This window comes from Mastomys coucha, unplaced genomic scaffold, assembly GCF_008632895.1.
Source record: "Mastomys coucha isolate ucsf_1 unplaced genomic scaffold, UCSF_Mcou_1 pScaffold4, whole genome shotgun sequence".
NCBI classification, from domain to species: Eukaryota; Metazoa; Chordata; class Mammalia; order Rodentia; family Muridae; genus Mastomys; species Mastomys coucha.
The window spans coordinates 39453003-39477111 of record NW_022196910.1 but is presented as its reverse complement, the minus strand read 5'-3'; the positions used below and the strand labels follow the sequence as shown (position 1 = coordinate 39477111).

Here is a 24109-nt window from a genome sequence, read left to right as displayed (position 1 = left end):
TTCCATTCCAATAGATGATGTGATCATTAATGAGAGTGTGCCTTCATTTTTTTTAACTGCAAGTAATTCATCCTTACATAGAAGCCACGTACATGGTAATTTCATTCTCTCTGCTCTTCTGTAAATTGACTGAAAATATAACTTTGAAAATTACAGAGAAAATGATTTCCCTACGCAGCTGAAGTTGATTTTGTGACTTAAAAATATAAACTAGATATCAAACACTGATGGATGCTAATTTCTGGTGTGTGGAAGCACTAAAAAGGTAGTTTACATCCGAGTTCCTTATACAACTCTGAGACATGTAATAATCTGTTAGATAATTTTATTTTAATCACCCAGTGATAGATGAATCCTGATTGCTATTCTAAATTGTTAATTTTTCTTCTAAATTATAGATTTTTAAAGTAGGTATTTCTTATTTTGTTTACAGATCTTTTTAATTTTAGTATCAGTAATTTAGTATCATTTGAGGAAGTGCTTCTCATTTAGCAGCAACTATTTAATTAGTAAAATTATGTGTTTTTTATATATTTTAGTTTTACCTATTCCAAATATTTCTAATTAGAAATTATCATACTTTTTGTTTGCTTAATCAAGGGTTTCCAGGAATGACTGGAAATACCAATGAAAATTTAAATATAAAATGTAAGTTATTCATGAACATAAATAGTAAACCTTCTTAGAACCAAGCTCCAAATAAAGAATATGCATTTTATTCCACTTCTAGGAGTATATGCTTATTTGGGACAGTATTAATACTGCTACACATGCAATGTGCATGTGTTTTATTTTGATGACATGTTTCTCAAAAGCAGTTGTAAGGAAACAAAAAGTAATCTTGGAAGATTACTTTTTAAATGTATCCTTGCATCCTCTTAATGTGTTATGTAATATTTTCATAATTATAAGTAAAATAAAAAATTGAAATCCAGTAATATTTTAAAATTATACCAAGAGAATGTTTAGAACATTTAAATAGAATTATTAGAAATCAACTTGAAAACTGAATAAGATCCTCTAGGAAGTAAATGTTTGGGTAAATAAAAGAACTCTGTAAGTTATATAAAGGAAAGGGAAAAGACAATGGATAGTTTCTGGTATATGTAACAATATAAGACAAAAGCAAAAATGGTTAAGTGTATCCAGACATGATACCCACGTAGAGAGAGCATGCAGTTATGGAAAGAAGTAATCAAGAAGGTGGAAGAGTTGGTGTGGTAAGAAACGATGAAAAATAAAAAGCTTGTGGGAGATGCTCAGTTTTCAAAAGAAGTCCTCATTAAAAAGTATAATTTACATCTATGAAATAAAGTTGCATGTATCTTTGCAGGCAGAGCAAGTACCTTATTGTTTTGATCATAAAGCTTTGCAATTTTAGAGTAAAAATTTTTTGACATACTATCTTACAATGTCCAAAGCTTTTCTCAGACATTTTTAACAATATTATTTGACATGGAAGAAAATTTGTATCAAGATCTTTCAACTTATTACCTTTGTATAAGCACTGCATATAATACTTTAATGGAAGATGCATGAAACTGAATATCTATTTAATCACATATACTAATTAATGTGTGTACACTTATATACATGTATCCCTCCCTATACAGACAAATTCTGTTACATTTATGTACTTAGAAAATGGTTTTGAACACAAAATTTTACTACCTAATATGTGTACATATATTTGGCCAAAAATATTATACAATTTTAGCCACTCTCACAAAATGTTTAAACTTTCTAGAACATATGTAGATTTTAAAAATAGGAAACAAAGCCTTTCGGAGGACTGAAATACATTTTAGCTCAAGGAACTCAGGTAAACCATGGAACTGACTGGAATGAAGAAACATTTGAGCTGTTGTTCAGCAAAAAATAAAAATAAATAAAAACAAAACCAAGAGGCCTCTGTCTGCTCCTGTACCTCAAAGACATTGAAGCTGAGAACAAGTAGAAGAAATAAAAGAGGACCAGAATATGAGCTATCAGATACTTTTTAAGGAGGACATCATAAAACAAACATTTTAAATTTAAAACGTTAAAGATATAGGAAAATCCTTTTACATAACAAATATGGATGTTGTTTATAGAATACAGTGAAACAAAATATCAAAGTTTCTGTTCAGAGTAGCCAGTTTTAGTAAGAAATCATTGTAGATCTTCATCCGCTCTGGCACAGCCTTTAACAAAGACCCCTCCCCAGCCATTTTTAATTTCATCAACAAATATTTATCATCTCCTACATGTTAGAGGAGATACTCTTTACTACTTTTTACTGCCTGCTGAAAAAATAATGATGAATTTTAAGTTATTTCAGTGTGCCTAAAGAAGAAATATGTATTTTTAATCACATTTGTGACCTTTCAAGTGATTAAAAAGAATGCACACAGCAAAGTAGAGGATGTTGCTCTTTGAGAAAGTCAGAGAAACTGTTGGTATCAACTGCCAGGGCATTGGGAAAGTGATTTAAAGACTACTTAGTTCTTTCATTTGGAAGAGAAAACACCTTATCAATTATTGCATCACGCTAAAATAACTAAGGGCTGACTTAATGTTGCCTGACTTAAGGATGTTTGCATGTTCTGTTAACATTCTGCCCACAGACAGAAGGTAAATAAAAGGATGGGGAAAAAAAGTGTACAGAGTAAAAAAGTAATGCATTTTATATATAACAATAACATAGGCTATGATGGTGGGTATTGGAAAGTGCCTATAATGAGAAGACATGATGGAGAGAATTCAAGAGCGCCACATGCTGTGCTCCCTGGAAAATGATGACTGAGCGTTTTCCATCAGTCTTACTTAACAGCTAAGTCACCTACTAGGATTTGATTAAATGCATGCATACCTTTCCTGATTCCTCCATCAGAAGCGCACGTGTAATCACCTGTCGTCAACAGGAAACACGTTTCCCCTCTTCTGTTTTTGTCTCTGGTACTAGAGCGTCTGATGGGGAGCCTTTCTGGAGGTGATAATGGCGGCTCACTTCCTGTACTGTCGTCACCTGATAACACTGGTCACAGGACAACGCCCATTGACAGACAGTGATGGATGAGGAAATGAGACAGGACAGAGAGTTTACAACAGATGCCCGTAGTCTAGTCACTCAATATACAGAACACAGTAATCACATCACAGTATTCACCACAATAAAGAAAAAAATTACACAGAGTAAGATGGAGGTATGTTTTAAAAGGAAGAGATGTTCCTTATGAAATTCTGATTGATTTTTGGAATCAATCTAATGGGTAGTTATCTTTCTCACAGGTGATGTGAACTCAAAATAGGTGTAAAAATTTACACTCAAAATTTACTATGTAATTTGTTACATGTCATTCAGTTATTACCAGTGGAAATGGTTAAAAATAGAGTATCTTTAATAAAAATCTCTTAAGTAGTACTGGCTTTGCAATTCTTAAAGAGCTCAGTTTTCCACCAAAAAATCTTAATCAAAATAATCCCAAGCCACAAGAAGAACCATTCCACTTTGAAGACTCAAAATTCTTTGGAGCAAAGCATACAGTAGGATCTTCATGTCTTTGAGAGTAGTGTTTACTTCAAAGGGCTTCATGTATACCTTCATCTGCCTACACACTAGCGTGGCATTACAATGTTGACCAGAGTGTATCCTCTTTGTCCATGCCTTTCTTAAGGATTCTGCAGAACACTGAGAACAATGTAATGAGTAACAACCCTAGCTAAATTCCTCCTTTTGGACAGATATTCTTAACAGCTGTCAGATACATGTTGATAGAATGTGCAGATGAATTCCCAAATGCATATAAGATGAACAGTAGTTCATCTCCAGTCATAGTTCTTTGAGTTTTCTAACTGCTCCATAAAATTTTTCAAAAGGTAAAGGGGGAATCTTGTTTCTAAATGGGACATGAGATTACTAATGGTCTCTTTTTTTCATATATTGGGATGGGAAGTGAATACAGAAATAAATTTAAAGATAAGAAATAGATAAGTAGATCCAATATTTACACTTTAAATTTCAAAATAAGTATTTAAATAAATATTTTGTTCATCTAAAGATATTATATTTGACTCAGACATAGTAAACAAGCACAAACTCCCTCTGCCTTGACTTAGGAACCCTGACCCTAAAGTTGGAATTAATAGGACATAGGTTACATCTAGCATACAGGGAGCAAGGAACCCAGCAAATGTCAAGCATTAAAATGTTCAATACTCAGTTCTGGAAGGGATAAGAGGCCAAGGCACAGTGCAATATAACTGATTTCAAGAAAGAAATGCAATTTTGTCATTGGTTATCCATGGAAGATTACGTTAATAATGGAGGGTGTTTATTTTTTCTATTACATGTAACTTTGTATCATGTTAAGTGTTAGGTTGCAATATCCTACCTAATTTTAAACCCATGAAAACTTAGTTCACTAGTATAAAACACTAATAATGAGCTTTCTATTTGAAAGGTCTGTCTTCCACATCACCTCTTTAGTGCCTAGGCCTTTGAGGTGCAAGCATCCGTTCTCCTTCAATAACTGCTTCTCGTGAACGAGGTTGAGATGCAGAGTACCGTGTGGCAGAGGTGAAACTGAGACAAACACACCAAGCCAAATGATATGGGAGTGAACATTTTGAGAACGAAGAATGGAATATGGTCAAGATCATACCATCACGTCATGCCACGAAACGAGGAAACATTGGCACAGAGGCAACAAATGGGTAAAAGAAAAATATTTGCATCATCAGCAAAGGTCATTCTCACCAGTGTCAGAAAACCCCACAGATCCATCCGTAGAAATGCTACAGTCTTGTTTTAGACAAGCGTCACACAAACACACATTTTAGGAGGAGATAAAATTGTAAATGCATGGATGTTTATAGAAAACGAGAGCAGATGTAATTTGCCTATAAGGTGTACTCATCTATAAATCGCGCCTTACCTGATCTGTTATGTTCCAGAAGCCGGTTTTCCTTGCCCAGACATGTGTCACTCTGGGTACTGTTGCAAGCCATGTTTAATTCTGTCTTGCAAAATGTAGGTGAGCTTGCCAGAGGGGCAGGAGGAATGTGCTTCTTTCTTTTCCTTGGGAGTTTCTGCTTCGCCATTGCCAAGGAGTAGTACATTCCAAAATTGTTGACAATGACAGGCACAGGCATGGCTATTGTCAGCACTCCGGCCAGAGCACACAAGGCCCCCACCAACATCCCTGACCATGTTTGGGGGTACATATCCCCATAGCCTAAGGTAGTCATGGTCACCACGGCCCACCAGAAACCAATGGGGATGTTTTTGAACTGTGTGTGCTCACTAGCTGAAGGGTCGTTAGGCTGAGCCCCTACTCTCTCAGCATAGTAGATCATCGTAGCGAATATCAAAACTCCCAGAGCCAGGAAGATGATCAGCAACAAAAATTCATTGGTACTCGCCCGGAGAGTATGTCCGAGCACCCTCAGACCTACGAAATGGCGGGTGAGCTTGAAGATTCTCAGGATCCTCACAAATCGAACTACCCTGAGAAAGCCGAGCACATCTTTGGCCGCTTTGGAAGACAGCCCACTGAGTCCCACCTCTAAGTAGAAAGGGAGGATGGCCACAAAGTCAATGATGTTCAAGAGATTTTTGATGAATTCAAGTTTATTGGGTGAAAAAACAATACGGACTAAAAATTCAAAAGTAAACCACACCACACACACTCCTTCCACATACGTCAGGGCGGGATCCGTTTCAATTTCGTACTGGAGGACAGCGCTGGTGCCATTGATGACTGGCTCTGTCTTGTTTTTAACAATATTGAAAGCTTCATGTGTCTCCAGGCAAAAGGTTGTGATGGAAACCAAAATGAAGAACAAAGAAGCAAAAGCAATAAACTGCAGAAAGAGAGAAACAAATACAGAGTGACTTGAACCATCTCATATTTATATCTGAATCTGAAAGACACCGATTGCTTCAAACAAATAGGACAAACAGAGTATTTGGGGATTCCACTTCAGATGGAACTTTCAGATTCTCAAAGGCAACGTCTTCTCAGAGACATGCACGCCAAGCTAAGCAGGCTGGACCTATAAGGTTCTCCAAACTCCGGTCCTTGCTCACATATACACAAAGCTTTGCTCTGTGTTGTGTGAAAAGGGAAATATCTGTGAAGAAACCATAAACATTATTTCTGAACAATTTTTAATGGCAACAATTTGAAAAGGGAAAATAACATTTTTGACAATAGCTCCAATTTTGACAACTGCTTATGCCCTCAAAACTTTAAAACAATGTTTGTAAGTACACATATACGGCAGATTACACTGGTATAAATTTAGGAGCCACACAAATGTAACCATCCGTTTCTACTTGTCAACAAAATGTTTCAGGGTATCATGAGATATGAACATAAAATGAAAACCTGGAGCATTCAATGGCACCTGAAGGGAGAGACTACTCAATTTAGCAAATCTGGGTTGTGAAAAGTCAAGCAACACAAAGGAGAGAAATGAAGTTAGGGAGAAAAATTCAAATACTATTATCTTTCCATGCTTAAGAAAAAGAACTTGAAGGTGATGAAGTAATAAATTATAAAGCTATTTTTTCAAAACTCAGAATTCCATATATTTAGTCAATAATATTTGAAAGCACATGCACCTAAAAATATACATAAATCCTAAGTATTCCCAGTTGTACAGTTCTGGCCAGAACCACAAGCTGTTGAATTGATTTCATGTCGGTCTCCACAACAACACGAATACTAATCCTATCTTACAGTTGGGGAATATCAGACCAGGATCACTGGCATTCCTTCTTTTTAATTCAGTTGACCTAAAGTGATAGGCTCAGATGATAACCTGATAAAGTCAGTCATGGCTTCTCGTCCCTAAAGTTATTAAATTCCAAAATGGAGAAGACAAATGGTTGAAGCCTCTTCCCTTAGCCTGGGATCACACACATCTTAATACTACAGATCTGAATATTTGTGTTCAGGTGTTCAAATGAAGGACACCTCTGTCATTCACAGGTTCACAAGAGACATTGCAGAGTGGCTGAGGTCTCAAGTGTTCTCTGGTAAATGTCTATGAAGCCATGCTTGCTGTATGAGCAGACTGCTCCTTTCAGAGATAAACAACAGAATCACCAGGAGAAAGAAACTGTATCAAGCAGAAGGAGTTGCCTAGTTGGAAACAATGGGACTATTTCCAATATCCAAATGGAACTATTTCCAATATCCAACCAGTTCCCTGACAGCTACTCTCTAGGCATGGCTGCCACTGAGAAGACCTGAGCCATATCTCAGGAACACAGTTCCTCTTATCAGTTCTACGAGCCTGAGAAGTCATCACAAAAGGACTGATTACTACTGTGGCTGCTTGCCTTAGACAACTACCCCAAACTAAGGAATTACCTAAGTACCATGAGCCCAGAGCCAGCACACAGTATTCAACAAGTGTTACCTCTACAGCTTTGACCTGTGTTCCCCACACATCCTCCAAACACTCTTGGTTTTGCCATTTATAATCCAACTGTTGGGTTTTCCAGGAGCATTTGAGACAATAACTCTTTCCACTTTGCTTTTTCATTTGATGTACAAATGAAACACACCGCTCTGTTCCATCATCTGGGATACGGCTTAGCATCACTACAACTTTGCATGTACTAAACGATGATGTGTTGCAGTTACCTGTGGTTGGTAATTTATTCAGAACTGCAACCTTATTTTACCTCTAGATTGGAAAGTTAGATTTGTTTCTGTTTAACTGTGCAAACTTTTGACATTAGAGCTTTGCACAAATGGCCCCACCCTTCTTTCTTCCCACACAATCCCCACAAGGCTACTCTGTCTCCAGCATTTCAGATTGGGTGTAATATTTTAGCAAGAAAAGCTGATGATCAGCAGTTAAGCTGTAGTTTGATGTCCTGTTTAAATTGATTTTCAGTAATCAGTCCTTTCAGTTTACTGCAGTCTAAAATGGCACTGTTACATGAGACATCTTAACAGCTTCATCTTTCGGACAGTCCTAGTGTGCCTGGGACATCCAAAGGACACAAATAATTCTATAAGATGCACTAATATCTATCAAAAATATATAAAAGGCAAAAGCAAAACTTGGAATATTTAGGACTGGATATTTCTCTATTACACAGCATGCATGCACACAGCACATTAGATCATTCCCTTTGCCAGACCTCAGGTTGAGCTTTTAATTTAATAGCAGTTAATGAAACATAATCCACTGAGGAATTACAGTGTACATAGGATGCAGATGTAGAATTCATTAATCACATAAAAGGTCTATAATTGTACTTGTTACAACTTCAGTAAAAGAAAAATATATGACATTTTGAAAGGGAAAAAATGTGGACAATATTTGGGATAAAGGGTCATTGAGATCTTTGTCCATAGACTGAAATGAGTGGTGAGCAGAAGTCAACTGCATAGAAAGTGAAGGATTTTAAAATCATATATTAACAAGCTTTAAAAGAATCCTCCTGTGGTTCTTTGTTTTGAGAAAGGACATCACATAGCGCAGGCTAGCCTTGAGTTCTCATTGTAGGTGAGGATGACTGTAAACCCCAGGTTCTCCAGCCTCCATACCATAAGTGCTGGGATTAGGGGCCTACACCACCAAGTCTGGTATAGTTTTCCCAGATCTGTGTATAGGGGACAGACTGTTATCTATAAATCCCGTCCAAGATAAAGACTATGCCTTCCTCCAGGTTAATCTATTTCTCTAAGTAAATGTGACTAAGCAGAAATATGACCTGGGTTTTAAAATAAGGCCTCAAGGTGACTCTAGACCTGTGGTTCTCAAGTTTCCTAATGCTACGACCCTTTCATACAGTTTCTCATGTTGTGATGACCCCCAACTATACATTTTTTTGTTGCTACATTATAACTGTAATTGTGCTACTACTATGAATCATAATGTAAACATCTGTGTTTTCTGGGGGTCTTTGGAGACCTCTGTGAAAGGACTGATTGACCACCCCGAAGGGGGTCATGATCCACAGGTTCAGAACCCTGCCTTTAGATACATTTAATTACTAATAGTGCTATTTTGGGCTTGCTATTTCATATTACTCACTTGTGTGAAACTACCAGACCAACTTGAGACAATATGGAAATAGACATTAAAGTGATTTCTTAAGTTTAAAGCATCATATGAGTGTTAAAATTCACCAAAAAGACACATTTAGTAAAATCCCTAAAATACTATTATTATCTAAAAATGCTCTTTTAGAATCCTGGGTTGACGCAGTTGTATTTGAAAACAATTGATCACCCTAGTCCAAGAAAAGGGTGGAACAAAGGGTCATTTGACAAAATATACCTGAACAGTGTACAAAAGTATGAATTCCTCACCACCATAAGATATCAGATTTTCTTATGCAAGGAGAGAATAAAGTCTGTATTTACCAAAATTCCTAGATAATTAATGTGCATATTAAAATTGGAAACCAATTTCTTGTGTATTATTCAGGAAATGGATAAAACAAATCATCTAATGAGTTGGAAGAGTTTTCAAATTATAAACATTCATTCATAGCCTTAAATGAAACTTCCTAAAGGCTTACTAATAATAAACATTTACAAGATTACAGAAGCATACCTAGCTGTTGATATCTACTTTGATATAATTCTGGTTCCTTCAAAAATAGCTATGAGCAAATAAACCATCGGAACAATCTATAAGTACAATCATGTTTAAGACATAAAGTTTTGGAAAACAACAGCTGATTTTGCAAAGCATTTGCTGTATATATATTTCATTAATTTTTGTCACCATTTTTTTGAGAACTGTAGCAAGTGGGGGGTGGAGAGACATATCAGGAGTTAAGAGTGCTTGGTGCTCTTCTAGAAGACCTTGTTTCGATTCCCAGCACCTCCACTGCAGTTCACAATCTACTAAGGGATCTGTCAACCTCCACATGCTTCTGTGGGCACTGCATGCAAGAGATGCTCAAGCATATGCTTCCAAAACACCCCTACACATGAAAAATGTAAAGCTTAAAACAATATTAAAGAACTATAGTAAGAACTTAGAAGCTGCTTCTGCCAAAAGCACCTAATCTTCACTTAGGCATCTGCAGATGCCCAATGACTAAGTAAAAACAAAATGAAAGTTTAGCACCTCTGCCTTCATACTGCAACTGCATACTCTTTCTATGTGAGCCATCCATCTTTGTAGTCACCTTGGATCCTAGGATCAACAGGTTTGGCCTATAAAAACCTTGTCATGAGTTGAAATCCCTTCCCAGGCTTCATCAACATTCTTTCCCCTAAAAAATTCCACAAGAGAAATTCTTAGATGATCACAGTTGGACCAAGATTTCTTGACCCCTTACCCTTGTTACTTCATTAAAGCTCATTAATGCCATGTAGAACTTTTTCTTCATCTCCACAGTTGTCTTCCTGTTTAGAAAACCTTTCCCTGTTTTCACAAATTCTTTTACCATTTCGTTTTTGGTTAGAGTGCCTCTATTGGGGTCTTCAGAATTTACTCTGCTCTAGTACTCCACAACTGGACCACAGTATGATTTTGTGTTTTGTATTATTTTTTTATTGCTGTATCATAGCTATGTGAAGCTTTCAATTTTAAGTATTATGTGAATCTGTTGGAGTATGGTATTATGAACACTGTAAAACAATGACTCCCAATGCTATTATGCTAGACTTAGAGGTCAAGTGTCTCTGGCTCTCCTCCTCAACGCAGAGACCCACAGCTAAACATTATGTAGAGAAAGACAGAGTCTGAATTAGAAAGAGTCTGAATTGCATACTTCTATCTGGTCCCTTCCCTCAGAGATTTTGAAGCCCCCACAGATGTGAGGAAAGGAGAGACTATAGAAGTCAGAGAGAATGGAGGGTACCAGAACATGACCCACCAAAGCAACTAAGCTGGGATCACATGGGCTCAGAGACTAAAGCAGCAAGCATGGGGCTTTCATGGGTCTGAACCAGGTTCTCTGCATATATGTTATGGTCATTAGCTTGGTATTTCTGTTGGACTCCAAACAGTGGGAGTCGGTGTTTCTCTGTCTCTTGTGTACTCTTGTGACTCCTTTCATTCTATTGGGTTGCCTTGTCCAGCCTCAATATGAGGGTCTTTGCTTTCCTTAGTGTATCTTGTTTTGTCCTGTTTGGCTGTCATCTCTTGGAAAGTTGCTCTTTTCTGAAGAGGAAATAGAGGAGAAGTGGATCTAGGGGAGAGTGGAAGTGAGCAGAGCCAGGACTAGTGGAGGGAGAGGAAACTGGTGGGAATCAATTATACGAGGGAATCTACTTTCAATAAAAGGTAAAGTAAAAATAAATAAACTTTAGCACTTTAAGAAAGAAACAACATCAATTTCAAAAGTAGAGCATTGTTATTTGTATATAAAATCAGACAGATAAACAAGTTTTAATTGTTTAAAAATTAAAGACTTCAGGCATCAAAGAGAAGTATGCTGCATGCCATGGGCGGAGTTGGCGAATAGCCTCTGTCTGCTTGATGGCAGAGAATTTTGGTAGAAGTTGAAGTTTGATAAGAAGAAGATAGCATCATTTCTAAGGAGGAACAAGAGCTGATGACGTGAGTCAAACAAACATCTGCACAGGCTCACCAACAGAACTGTGGACAGGCGATGCTAGAATCAAACATTAATGGAGCACTTTGCCTGCTTACCACTACCACCATTAGTGCTGCTTTAAATCATGAAGGTATTAGGCCACGTGAAGACGAAAGAGGAGAGAGGATCATCTATAAGACAGGACATGCAGAGAGGTTCAAACAAAGTGAAGAGTTCTAAAAGTGAAAAGTCATAAGAAGTTTGACATCAGTGAAAATCTTTGGAGATTTCAAATGAGTATACTCTCTCTGGTCGATGAAGGAAGCTTAGTTTATTAGGAATTCGTTTACATATCAAACGAATGGGTGATACTAGAAGCTTTGAAGGTTGGAATAACCCAGAGGCAAACATTGAATGCATTAGTAACAACTTGATGTGATTTATCTGAACTTCGCTCTAAGCTCCTCAGGGACAGAAAACATCTTTTCTGGCTCACTGAATAGAGCTGAAATGGTCAAATGTCAAGTTAGAATGAATATTAAGAAAAAACAAATTAAAAGGAAAGAAATGTGGGAGGAGATAATTTGTTTTTCTCCTTCACTGAGCTGGGTAGCCATTATGAGCTGGAATTATGTCATATTCATTTTTTAATCTCCTCCTCCCGGAACAGTCAGTGGTAGATGGTCAGCAGAGATGAAAGTAAGGATGGAAGATTTAGTAAAAGAATAAATAAGTGAGAAAAATAAGGTATGATTGTATATCTTTGGGGATTAAAATGTTCATTTAAAAGAACTTACAGAAACCAAACCATAAAATAATTGAAGGAAACTGTCAAATTTGTAACAGGATCCAATCAAACAGGTCCATTTTTTCAGTTGTTGCCAACAGTAGCTTCCATTCATCCTATCAACAAAGCATGTCTGAGGGAGGAATCAGGAGATATCAAGTTGCCATTTTTCATGCTTTTCCATTATGATAACTCCACAGACTCCCAGGGCACTAAATGAAAAGAAAATTAGGCAAGTTAAATAATTAAAGTGTTAGAAAGCTTTCAGACAAGGTGTGTCATGCAGACTGAATTCAGAGAACTGGTTCATAATTCCAGGAAGTTTCAGAATGGAAAGATTCCTTTTCAAACTTGAGTTGTGAAGTCTAATGGATGCAGACCTTTCCTCTTCAGGTCTCGTATCCATGGTGAGTACTTTTCCTTGTTGTATTACCTACATGTTGAGCAAGTCCTCATCAGGGACTATATCAACTTATGTCAACATAAACATTCAAATGTTTATATATCTAGATACATACATATATAGAGATAGATGATAGATAGATAGAACCAAATATATATACATATAAATATATATGTATAGATATATACATTTAGAATAAGATTGTTGAAAAAAGAAAGTCTATTCTTATTTTCATTTTCTATTTCCCATTAGTATCAAGAAATTAGGTTCTATAGCTTTCTCACAATACCAATCTCTCAAAGCTTTCAAATTGACTATGTTTCTTTTCTATGCTCCTGTAACTTATGATCAATGACGTGATTTCTTCACTTTTTTAAAAATTTCACTTAAATACAACTTCCTCTGAGTAATGGGATTCACAAATTCCAACCTCATCTGGCCAAAAGCATGGAGTAGGGGTTCAGTTCCTGGTATTGCCTCAATAAAAGAACAGACTTTTAAATATGTTAGTGTAGTATACCAGGGTTTCAATAGCCCAAAAGCAGAATCTACCACTTTATTCTCCTAATAATTAATGAACACAAAACTTTACCAATAATATAAACCTTAAAGGAGGAACTCGTTATGAATAAAATAAAATCAACCTTATTAAGTCAATCAAGCAAGATAATGCTTGAAACATAACATCATGCGGGAGGTTTTTTATGTTACTTTCCCATTTGCTAACTTCAAGTGAAACAACTCCACTTTTAATTTATAATCTAAAGAGTGTTAAATGTTTTCAAATTTAGAATATCACATTTCTATTATGTCCTTGTTGCTTTTTCTTTTTTAAACAAATAAGATAGAAACAGGCAAACAACAATAACACCCAGTGCCCAGGGATCAGGGGCTAATGGAGCCCACATACAATATTTTCACTTTCAGAAACCTGCTTTGCTAAATGTTCATATTAAAGTACAGGAAGAATGAATTAGAATGATATGCACTTAGGTAACATTTGTATTCTATAAGATACATAAGTGCACAAGTTCATCATATGTCCATAATATATCATTAAATAATGCCATAAGCCAGTGTGTATTGAAATGAAATAGCCCAAAATAATTTAATGATTAATAATAAATTATTAATGATTAATAATAAAAATAAATTGCACAATAATATACAGTCTAATTCTATTTCTTTATGTACACCTATGGACATAAATGAATAGAAATATGACATTTCAGTAGCAGTTATATAAGTATAAGGCAGTAGCATTGAATCGGATATTGCTAGTGGAGATTCTAGTCTGAACATTAGACCTTCATACAAAAATTTTAATCACGTGTTATAAGTTTAACTTTAAAGTAAAATTCAAATAAAGCAATAACTAAGAATATTGAATCTAGTTTTCAAAAATGTAGATTAATTTCAACATTATGCCAGTTTTATTCTTCCAAAGTTCTATAGCAGAAGTTTTCCGTGGCTCCTTCAACATCTTAAACTTAGCAGATGTTCTTTGTTGTAGACATATTCAAGTCGTACAGATTAGCTTGGCCATAATTAACAAGAGTGTTGTGCTGTGCCTCAAGGAAGCCAGAGCACTCTGCCTTCAAGGAAGACAAAGCAAATCGCCTTCATTAGTGAGTCTACCCTTAAGAGTCATCCTCACAGGAGTAACTAGGACCCACATCTCCTGTTCCCATGGAGAACTGAGAACAGCTTCAACTTCTTCTCAGACTAGAGACATGGAGTTGACATCATGAGTTCTGCCATTTAAAAATAGAGCCATGGATTTTTATGCATTCATAGTACTGTATTAGAGAGATTCATTAGAGTACTATATACTAATGTATTAAATTGAGGAAAAGCTAATGAAACATCAGCAGAGTCTCTGTACATGATTATCAAGTTCAGACATCAGTGAAGATAATTTCAGGCATATATTTATAAGCATGGATATGCTATGTGACATATACATATATGCCTTTATATATATTACATATTATGTGCAAGTACAGCTTATATAAAGAGATTATTTTACTATAAGCAAATGCAGGGAGGTTAATATGACATGATTTAACATCTGTCCTTCAAAACTATTCTCAGGTATTAACTTGACCATTCACCCTCATGCATGCCCTGGTGATGGACATTTTACTCAGTTTTTTTTTCTTTTTAATATTTTTGTCCAATATGAATATAAACCACTCCCTTAATATTTTATTACAGACTAATTTTATGGGGATTATAATTGTTTTAAGTCTGTTCATATCTAAACATAACTTAAGAAGCCATGAGGAGCAGAGGCCTCTGGTTTATCAGTGTCATTGCAATAGATTCTGGCATATGATCATATAACCAGGATTCAGAATCATGAGCTGTGATACACAGTGCAATTTTAGTTTTGTAAGTCTCATAATAAGACTTAAAGTGTTTTTCTTTCCACATATTTCATCAAAACAATTTTACTTGTTTATCCATACTAAGGTAAAAAAAATGCCACTTCTCATTTATAAATATAATTTAAAAGCTATTTATTGTAAATTCATGACATATGCCAGACTTTCACTTTCTAATTTCAATTATTGAAAATGTCTCTCCAAATTTCCACTTTAATATGTCTATGAATGTATGTTTTAAGTGATTCATTTTGTCTTGGGATTAAATGACCTACTCCACTACAATTTAAGGTTTGAAGCTAAGCTCATGTATATTGTAGCAGACATCTCTTGGCTCTTTTGGCTACTCAGTACAGGTAAGGACCTCAGTCCATGATTGTACATTCTCGTAGGGATCCATGTTTGGGGTCTGGGGTTAGCTGACACTATAGTCTCACTTTGTCCTCTAACTGAAAGCCATGTACACTTTTTCACATATTTGTAAATCCTCCCCAGAAGACCTAGGCACGTTTGTTTCCAAAGCGGGTGATCAGGTAGGCTATGGAAATTACAATCTGGTTACAAAAGCGAATTATTTAAAATTTGAAAGTGATCAGTTGGCAGGAACAGACCTTCACATTGCTTGTCGTCACAATTTAACTAGAGCAACAGAATTTGAACTGTAGTCTGTGGACTGCAAATGATCCTAAGACCTTTTCTACGGTCCAAGAAAATAGTAATAAAAAAAATTACATTTTTTCATTGCCTTTACTTCCTTTTTAGGGTTTCAGGATATGGTATCTTAACAGATTGACTACAGAATCAGGCTAAAGACTCTTAAAATACTTGTCTTTTATCAAGTCAAACAAGAAATATATTTGAAAAAAAAGGACAATGCTATTCTGTTCAGTTTATTTTCACTCTTTCAGAATTAGTTTTCTTTTTAAGATCTTCATTTATTGGACATGCTTGTTTACACCTCTGGGTAATTTCTAGTCAAGGAAAACCCCTGTCTTCCAGACCTCTCATAAATCAGTGAGAGGACTCACAGGGTCTCCAGGTCACGTGAAGCACAGATGTCACCCATATTAGATAATAAGCAGTATGGACTTAGTATGCCAAGAACACTTTGTAGACATGAAGGATCTGGGCTCTCATCTAAGGAATTCAAAGACTCCCAAGAATTTTGAATAAACAACAGCTAGGTCCACTGCCCAAATACTGGGGTTTATTGAAATAAATTGATCTCATTTATTTCTGTGACTCCAGCAACAATCAATGTACCAAGAGTAGCTAAAATGTCAATCCCCAGCTGATACTTTTTATGATTCACAATCTTTATTTTCAAATCAATAGCACTCTGTTACACTCTCCTTTTAGTTATGACACTGGCGATGTAAAGACAACCAAAACATGTGCTGACACATTTTTATATTCAAATTCTGATAAACACCAATGCATACATGAAATATATTGTTCAAGAATGCTTTTTCAACATATATTCTTTTTGTTTTGAATAGCCTTTGTCCAATTAGCCAAAAAGTCACTACAGCTCATTTTCCTATCTCAATGCCTCTGTCCATTGAATCTCTGAATCCTGAAAATTCTAACTCTAAATACCGTAGCATCATGATTCCTTTTTCTTCATTCCTGGAGCCAAGGACCTAGCTTTTGCTTTTCCTTTAATTGAATTTTCTTCATTACTTGGAATAATCACTCCTTTAAAGAAAAAATGTGATTCTGTCCATCTGTTCAAAATAGTTTAATAGCTCCTAATTATTTATTAACACATACTATTCTTCACTCATTTTTCAAAACATATTTTCACATAGACCTTCCTAACTGCATTTCCCACTGTTAATCTCACCATCTCTATGATGTACCAGAAATGCACATGCCTTCCTTTTCCTTTGAAATAGAGCTGTTTGATTTGTATAGATAGCAAAGAACTACACAGTGCTTAAGAGTCAACTCAGAAACAAATCATGAGGTCATTAAAAATATCCCTGAGCAGCGGCACAAGCAAGCTCTTTTTGTCACTTTTTCAATAGTCTCTCTACTGTAACACTCACATCTTTCACATTCTGTTTCTTTCCTTCACAGCATAGATGCTTTTTTAGAGTAATTTTAATCCACATGTTATGCTGATTTGCATTGAGGCTAGTAAGTAGTGGGAAATGCTGCTAAAGGCTATGGCCATGTAAAGCATAAAACTGCATTCATTCTTGCTTCCTTTTTTTCTCCCAACACCTAGCCACTTGTTCCAGATAGATGTTTTTTAAGAAAGCTCATGAAAACAAAAGAAACAATGCCACAGGAAAAAAAGCATGACCTGAGAAGAGAAGCATAGAACAAAGCAAATAAGAAGGGAGGTCGGTGTTCCCACGGCAAGGTAATGCCAGGGATATGAAGGGCTGGGAACATGTAACCTCCCAAGGGCAGAGGCAACAATCTCAGATCACATAGAGTCCAGACAGAGATTTAAAAAGGCTCACTGAGTGAGGTAACCCACTGGTGGTTTCTATCAAAATATTTTTTAAAAAAATATTGAAATTAAACATGAATTTCAAGGGCTTAAAAACCTACTTAGTACTAAGTATAAGTGGTAGGTATGTGAATACACACTCATTACTGTGCACCCAACCATACCTAGAGATCATCATACAAAGGCATTACTGTGCACACAACCATATGTAGTAGAGATCACCATACATAGGCATTACTGGGAACACAACTGTACATAGAGATCATCACAAGTCATTGTAGCATTTCATGTTTTGTTCTTTCCTAAAATTAAACATGTTAATGTTAGCATGAAAACTACACAGATGATGTCAGTGTCTGATCACATATCTTCAGGTTTAAATGTTAAGAGATTGTTAGGAAATAATCTGATGTTTCTGAATGCAAAATACTTTTAAATACTGGTTAGAATTGTCTAAACAATAGTCTTTGTAATGTAACCTATCACACAGCCATAGTATCTATGTATTATGTGTTAGTGCTAGTGACCAATTTCCTCAAAAATCCTGCCCTTTGTTGAAGTAAGGGCATGAGGAAAGTAAGAAACGTAGGCAAAGGCAACCAGAAAGCTAGCAGTAACTTTAAGATGTCAGTAGGAGTGCTACCTTGAAGAAGAGTAATACTAAAAACAAAGATATATTTTTAAATTCTAAAAATAATGCCAAAAAAATATCAATAGGCAAAAGTCGATAAGTACATCTACCTGAAGAATAAAGTTTATTTTCATTAAATTTTAAGGACAAATTGCCTAACGAATTGAATTAATCCCATTTTACAGACAACTAAGCTGAGGCATGGAGAGCAGCATAAAGCTGCTATATTTTATCTCTAAACATGCCTCCCAAGCAATCATTTTCAGTTCTAAGGAACAGAAAGCCTTAGAACGCAAATGCTAGACTATTACCTGTAAATAGTGTTTTATTCAGACACTGGAATTAAACTTTGGTTATTGATAACAAGGTCAGTAAAACCAAAAGAAGGAAAACCTCAAGCTTTTCTTTCCCCTTGTCTTGTGGATTACTCAAACGTATAATTCTTATAAAGGTATAATAGCTAAAGACTTTTTCCCATACATGGAGCAAACTAAGAAAATAAGCATGAGGGAACACAAAGTACACATTTGGGCTCTAAAGGCCAGAAAATCTTATAACCTCTGAACGGACAACTGAGAGCCGGCCCACTCCTTTCCCTTTGTATTTCCTTTCTAACCTTGTTGCTCTCTCTGGTGGAAGAAGTGATGTTTTCATAGATTATTTAGCTTCATTCAGAGCTTTTGGAACAAGGTTTACAGGACTTGCCCTTGATACAGAGATAACAGAAGGAAAACTATTGAATATTTAATAAGGCTAGAAAATACTACATTTAATATTCTCTTGAGCTTGCACAGAGCTGACTCTGAAAGAGAACCAGAGTGTCTCTTTCCACATGTAGCCTCTCAAAAATAGAGGCAGCAAACCATTCTCTAAAATGACACCCACAAAGTGAATGGCTGCAGTCTTAAAAACAGAGTTTCTTTTAAAAATAGTGTTGAAGGCTCTTGGCTAACCAGAGAGCAAATAACTGTGAACTGTATATCTTAGGGCTTTCTGTACATCTTTTTTCAAAAACAAAAACAATAATAACAACAACAAAAAGTAAAACCAAAAATCAAATATTCGTTTCTTTCCTTTTCAAATGTTAGGATTTGTTTGTTTGTTTGTTTGTTTTTGACAATGGCCAGAATCTTACATCGGCTTGGTGTTATATGATTTTACTATTGTCATTTCTATTTGCCTTTGTTTAGATTAAAGGTAAATTTTAGGAATACTAAGCCAGTCAGTCATGCAAGATATTCAATAATTTACAGCATATCTGACATGCCTTGTTGATTTTGCTTTTATAAATTAAGTATTTATTTAAAAGCAGTAAACTCTTGAAAAGATTAGGACTGAATAAATTCAAATCCTCATTCCTAAAGATCAGAGAAGGTGCCAGTCATTCACCGAATGTTAAAAAATATTTCATGTTGACTGTGTTTCTTTTCTACTCTGAAAAACTTTTTTGTTTTTTCTTTTTCCATTGGGTTAAAAATGTTTGGAGACAGAATTTTGCTAAGAAGTCTAGACTGGTCTCAAGCATCTGCTTGGTCCTTGTGCCTTCTTCCTAAGTCGGGACATCACAACATCTGCCACCACAGAATTGTAAATATCACCATAGGTCATGCAGAATCTGTGAGTCAAGAAACATTTATTGTCCAGCAAGTAAGTAAAGGTTCTCATTTGTGAGATTCTAGAAAGACCAAGATGAACCCCCAAGAGCAAGATGCAGGTGGTCTAATTGGAGGGGGAAAAGTAGAGAATGAAATGCTTTTAAATGTGTGGGTAAAATAAGTTCAATGAAGACAAAAGAAATCATCAGAGTATCCCAGTCTGCACTCACATTTCTACTGACAGAGCGCCTAGCATTTGTTCTGCTTATCCACTGAGGTATTTTTGCCAGAGAACAAATGGGAAGTCTTTTGCATTCATACTCTCCAGATCAGAAAGTGGTTAGAGGTTTCACCATCTTTAAGAGTTTCACTGAGTGATTTCCCAAGTACCTTGTTCACACATTTTTGTTTCTCATTGAATTTTTTGGTTTTGGTTTTGTTTTGTGGTGGTCTGAATGAAAATGGCCCCCACAGCCTCAGGGGGATGGGCACTCTTAGGAAGTGTGGGCCTTGTAAGTCTGGCCTGGTTGGAGGAAGTGTTGCCAATGGATGTGGGCTTTGAGGTTTCAAATGTCCAAAACAAGGCCCAGTGTCACTCTCCTTGTTACCTGATGATCGAAACATGGAACTCTTAGCTACATCTCCAGCACCATGTCTGCCTGCCTGCTGACATTTTCCCCCACGGTGATAATAGACTATTCCTCTGAACTACAAGCCAGCCCCATTTTTATAAGAGTTATAGTGGCCATGGCACACACCTCTCGACAACAGAACCTCTAACTAATTCAGTTTTGTTTTCTTTGTGAGTTTTTGGGGTTGGTTTGGATTTATTAAAAATAGATGTTTTCTTCATATAATGTACTCTGATAATGATTTCATCTCCCTTAACCTGACCAACCCAAGAGGTGGGAAGGAACTAGAAGAGTTGGCAGAGGGGAAATCAGAATCAGAATATTGTATAAAAAAATCTATTTTCTATAAAAAAGAAAAAAAAGGAGCATACCTCTAATGAATAATATAAAATAAAATAAACCCTAAACATACAAACTTGAATAGGAAAAAAATCAAACAAACAGAAAAAGAACCTAAGAAAAACCACAAGAAACACATACAGACACATAGATACACACATACCTAACACATAGGGGTGTCATAAATGGTTTGTGCTAGAAGGGATATTCTGACATTTTACATAATGTTTTTAAATATTATATGAGATTATAAATATATATCTTTTCCCCTTTCCTCTCCTCTCCAAACATTCCATGTGTGTTGTGTAAATGCTTAAATATATAAATATAACCTGCTCACTCTATATAATGTTGCACATACATACATCCTTTTGTAGAGTTAAACACTGTTAAGGAACCACACTACCTTCCACATTAGCATACCTATTGGCAATGCCTTTATGTGTATAGCCTCTGACATTCCTAGAAAATATAAAACTCCCCCTTACTTTGGTTTTTACATTTTGTCAGCTTCCATTCCACTGTGGTCACTCAGACCTTTAGTCAGAAATTGTCCTTGTGAACCCATGGTTCTTGGAGGACAACCTACAACTTTATGACCAGCACTTTAGTAGCCAACAGCATAATTTCTAACTATAGTCTAAAGACAGAATGAGAAAAATTACTTTACAATATTGTTCCCTGACCATGGCACCATGACTTGAATATGAATACATACACGCACACACACACACACACACACACACACACACACAGCATATATATACAATGACATGAACATACATATACACGCATACATATATATACACACATACATACACACACACAGCATATACATAGTAATTAACAACGCTTTAAAGATATATCAGCTTGGCCATATGTGAAACAATTTTAAACCTTTGAGAGTATAAGAAAAAATAAGACTTAATTTTTTTGTCAACAAATAGATATAGTTAGAAAATAACTAATTTAAAACTTTATGTTCATACATAAAGTATAGTTTAATGGGCACTTAAGGTCTTCCTCTCAAAGCCTTTGTTCACTTCTTATTCTTGGAATTTTGTACTCATCTCAGTTGAGTGATGGGAGAGCTGATAGGCTGACGTGACTCAGCCCTGATAACTCTTATCTAGTGGGTGGGTTCCATTTGTGACTCGAGTTTTGCAGACATCTATTTCTATTGGTAATTACAGCTATCTCGATGTAGCCATCGACATGGCTGCTGACCATAGAGAATATTCTCATCTTTTTCATGGCCATTCTTGTCTAGTTTACCTTTGAGGGAAAGGGTTGCTGTGGAATAGTATCTTAAACTCATGCTCCACTTTCCACCTCATGGATTAACTTGTTCATGTACCTTACCCTAATGCTTACCCAGTAGAATTGGATTACCCTAATGCTTACCCAGTAGAATTGGAAGTCTATGATCCAAGACCATAGGATCTCACCATAGAGTAAAGTGGAAGAAAATAGAATCTGAAAGAAGTCTAATTGGAATGACCTACTGTTCACAAAAGCAATAAAGGAGACTGAAAGATTCTTGAATAATTTCAATAAGACAGAGGAACTTGAATTCATAGTATGACCATAGGGACAAATATTAACTCAAATGAGGATGCTTCAAAATCCAGATATAAGCTTAACAGAAGCCATGAAGTAAAGAATGACCTCTTTTCCAGGAATGTTGACATAGGTTGAATTGATCAGATATAATCTCAAGAAAAAAAAAGTTATTTCATTTAGGAAAGAAGTGGCTTAAAAAGACAGTAGTAAAATCAGCTATAATTTGATGTATTAATGTGCTGAGGATGCCATTATAGAATATCAGTTTAAACACAACCACAGGAGTTTATGTTCTCATGGTCTTAAGGCTGCTACAAGGAGTGGTGACTGGGGAAGCCACTTGCTGATTTGCAGATAGCTGTTTTCTCATTGTCTCCTAATTGCAGTGGGTGGGTGCTCCATAGTCTCTTCTCCCTGTTATGAACACTAGCCTTATTGGATAGACTCTCTTCCTTGAGACCTCATTACTCTTAGTTCTACACTATAGTTGCTATCTTCAAATACAGTAGCAATGGTTTAGAACTTCAACATCTACATTTTGTAGTGAGATAAAATTTAGTCTACAAGACTGAGATAGTTATTAGTAATGGACTTTTGGTACCATGGATCTGAAAAAGAACAAAAAAATACCATGTCTCAGGTTATTCTAGGAAACAAGAAAAGAGGGTAGAGGGATGGGAACAGAAAGCAGAGGAGATCTGACAGAGTAGACAAGGAGTTGGGATCAGATGTGGAGTCTTTAGAACTAGTGGAGTGTTTTCATGCAAGTAATAACATATCACAGGCATTACAGCAGAATTAAAACTCTCAGTTGAGTTGAATATTATGGGTTAGGAAATACAATAACTAAACATTCAGTTTAGTTTTATGCCTTACTCATACTTGGAGCCAATTCAAATGCCTTACCATTCTCACAGCCTGTTTTGTCTGATTCTAGAAGGGCAATGACTCAACATATAATAATGACCATTAGTACAGAGAGTGGGGCATGGGGGTTTGTGGTAGATGGACTGGAGGTGATGATGGGGAAGTGCTGAATAAGCAAAACAGAAGAGAGACAATGAACTGTCATTTGTAGTCTGAAGACATCGAAAACTTCATTCAATAAGCAGTCATTGGTGGTCCAGCCAATATGAAGTATTTGAGATCCTTAGAATTCTTATCCATTGGGCAGCATAGCAAGCCAAATGGCCAAATCTAAAACAAATGTTTTCATAATTTATAATAGACATGTCTAGGCAGATGAGAATGAGCAGAGAAAATGGGATTGTGGGGCAAGACTGGTCATGTATGCCTACATTTCCTCAGCTTGCCAACAAGTTCATTTTCACTTCTGATTACTATTTCTTGCCCTCACAAATTACTTCTATTGGTTTGAATGTATTTTAAAACATTAAAATGAAAGCTAGGTGATTGAGAAATCACTCAATATTATGCAAATAATTTTTATCAATTTTTATCAAGCCAAAATGAAAATAGGATGCAAAACTGTCCATCCGGTTTTAAAATGTTACCTGGTTTCAAAAACTAGAGAGAAAAATGGAACATAAGAACTGAAGACAGTACATATGTACGGCATCTATACTGAGCTCTATTTTTGAAATATTTGATTAGAGCCTCTCTACAGCCAATCCTTTGCTCCATGATTCTGAGACATTGTTTCACAAAGGCCTTTATGCTCATTGGTTTTTGTCAATTTGACACAAACCTAGAGGTATCTAGGAAAATGGAATCTTTATTAGTGAAGAAGTCTGGAATACAGGAAGAACAACCCACATTCCACAAGGAACTCAAGAAGAAGG

The 24109-nt window shown here is 35.9% G+C and overlaps 1 protein-coding gene across 6 annotated transcripts in view; it reads right to left on the bottom strand.

The window, feature by feature from the left end:
- Kcnc2 (potassium voltage-gated channel subfamily C member 2) overlaps positions 1-24109 on the bottom strand; it is a 197835-nt gene that overhangs the window by 3114 nt on the left and 170612 nt on the right. For 4 of the 6 annotated variants that reach the window (XM_031349623.1, XM_031349626.1, XM_031349625.1 and 1 more), the window contains 2 exons: positions 4917-5844; positions 2852-3016 (listed from right to left, as the gene is read on the bottom strand). In XM_031349623.1, the coding sequence (XP_031205483.1) occupies positions 2852-3016; positions 4917-5844 (1093 nt within the window). Of the gene's footprint in view, positions 1-2851; positions 3017-4460; positions 4565-4916; positions 5845-24109 lie in introns of all 6 variants that reach the window. The other 2 variants (XM_031349627.1, XM_031349628.1) reach the window with 1 other exon arrangement.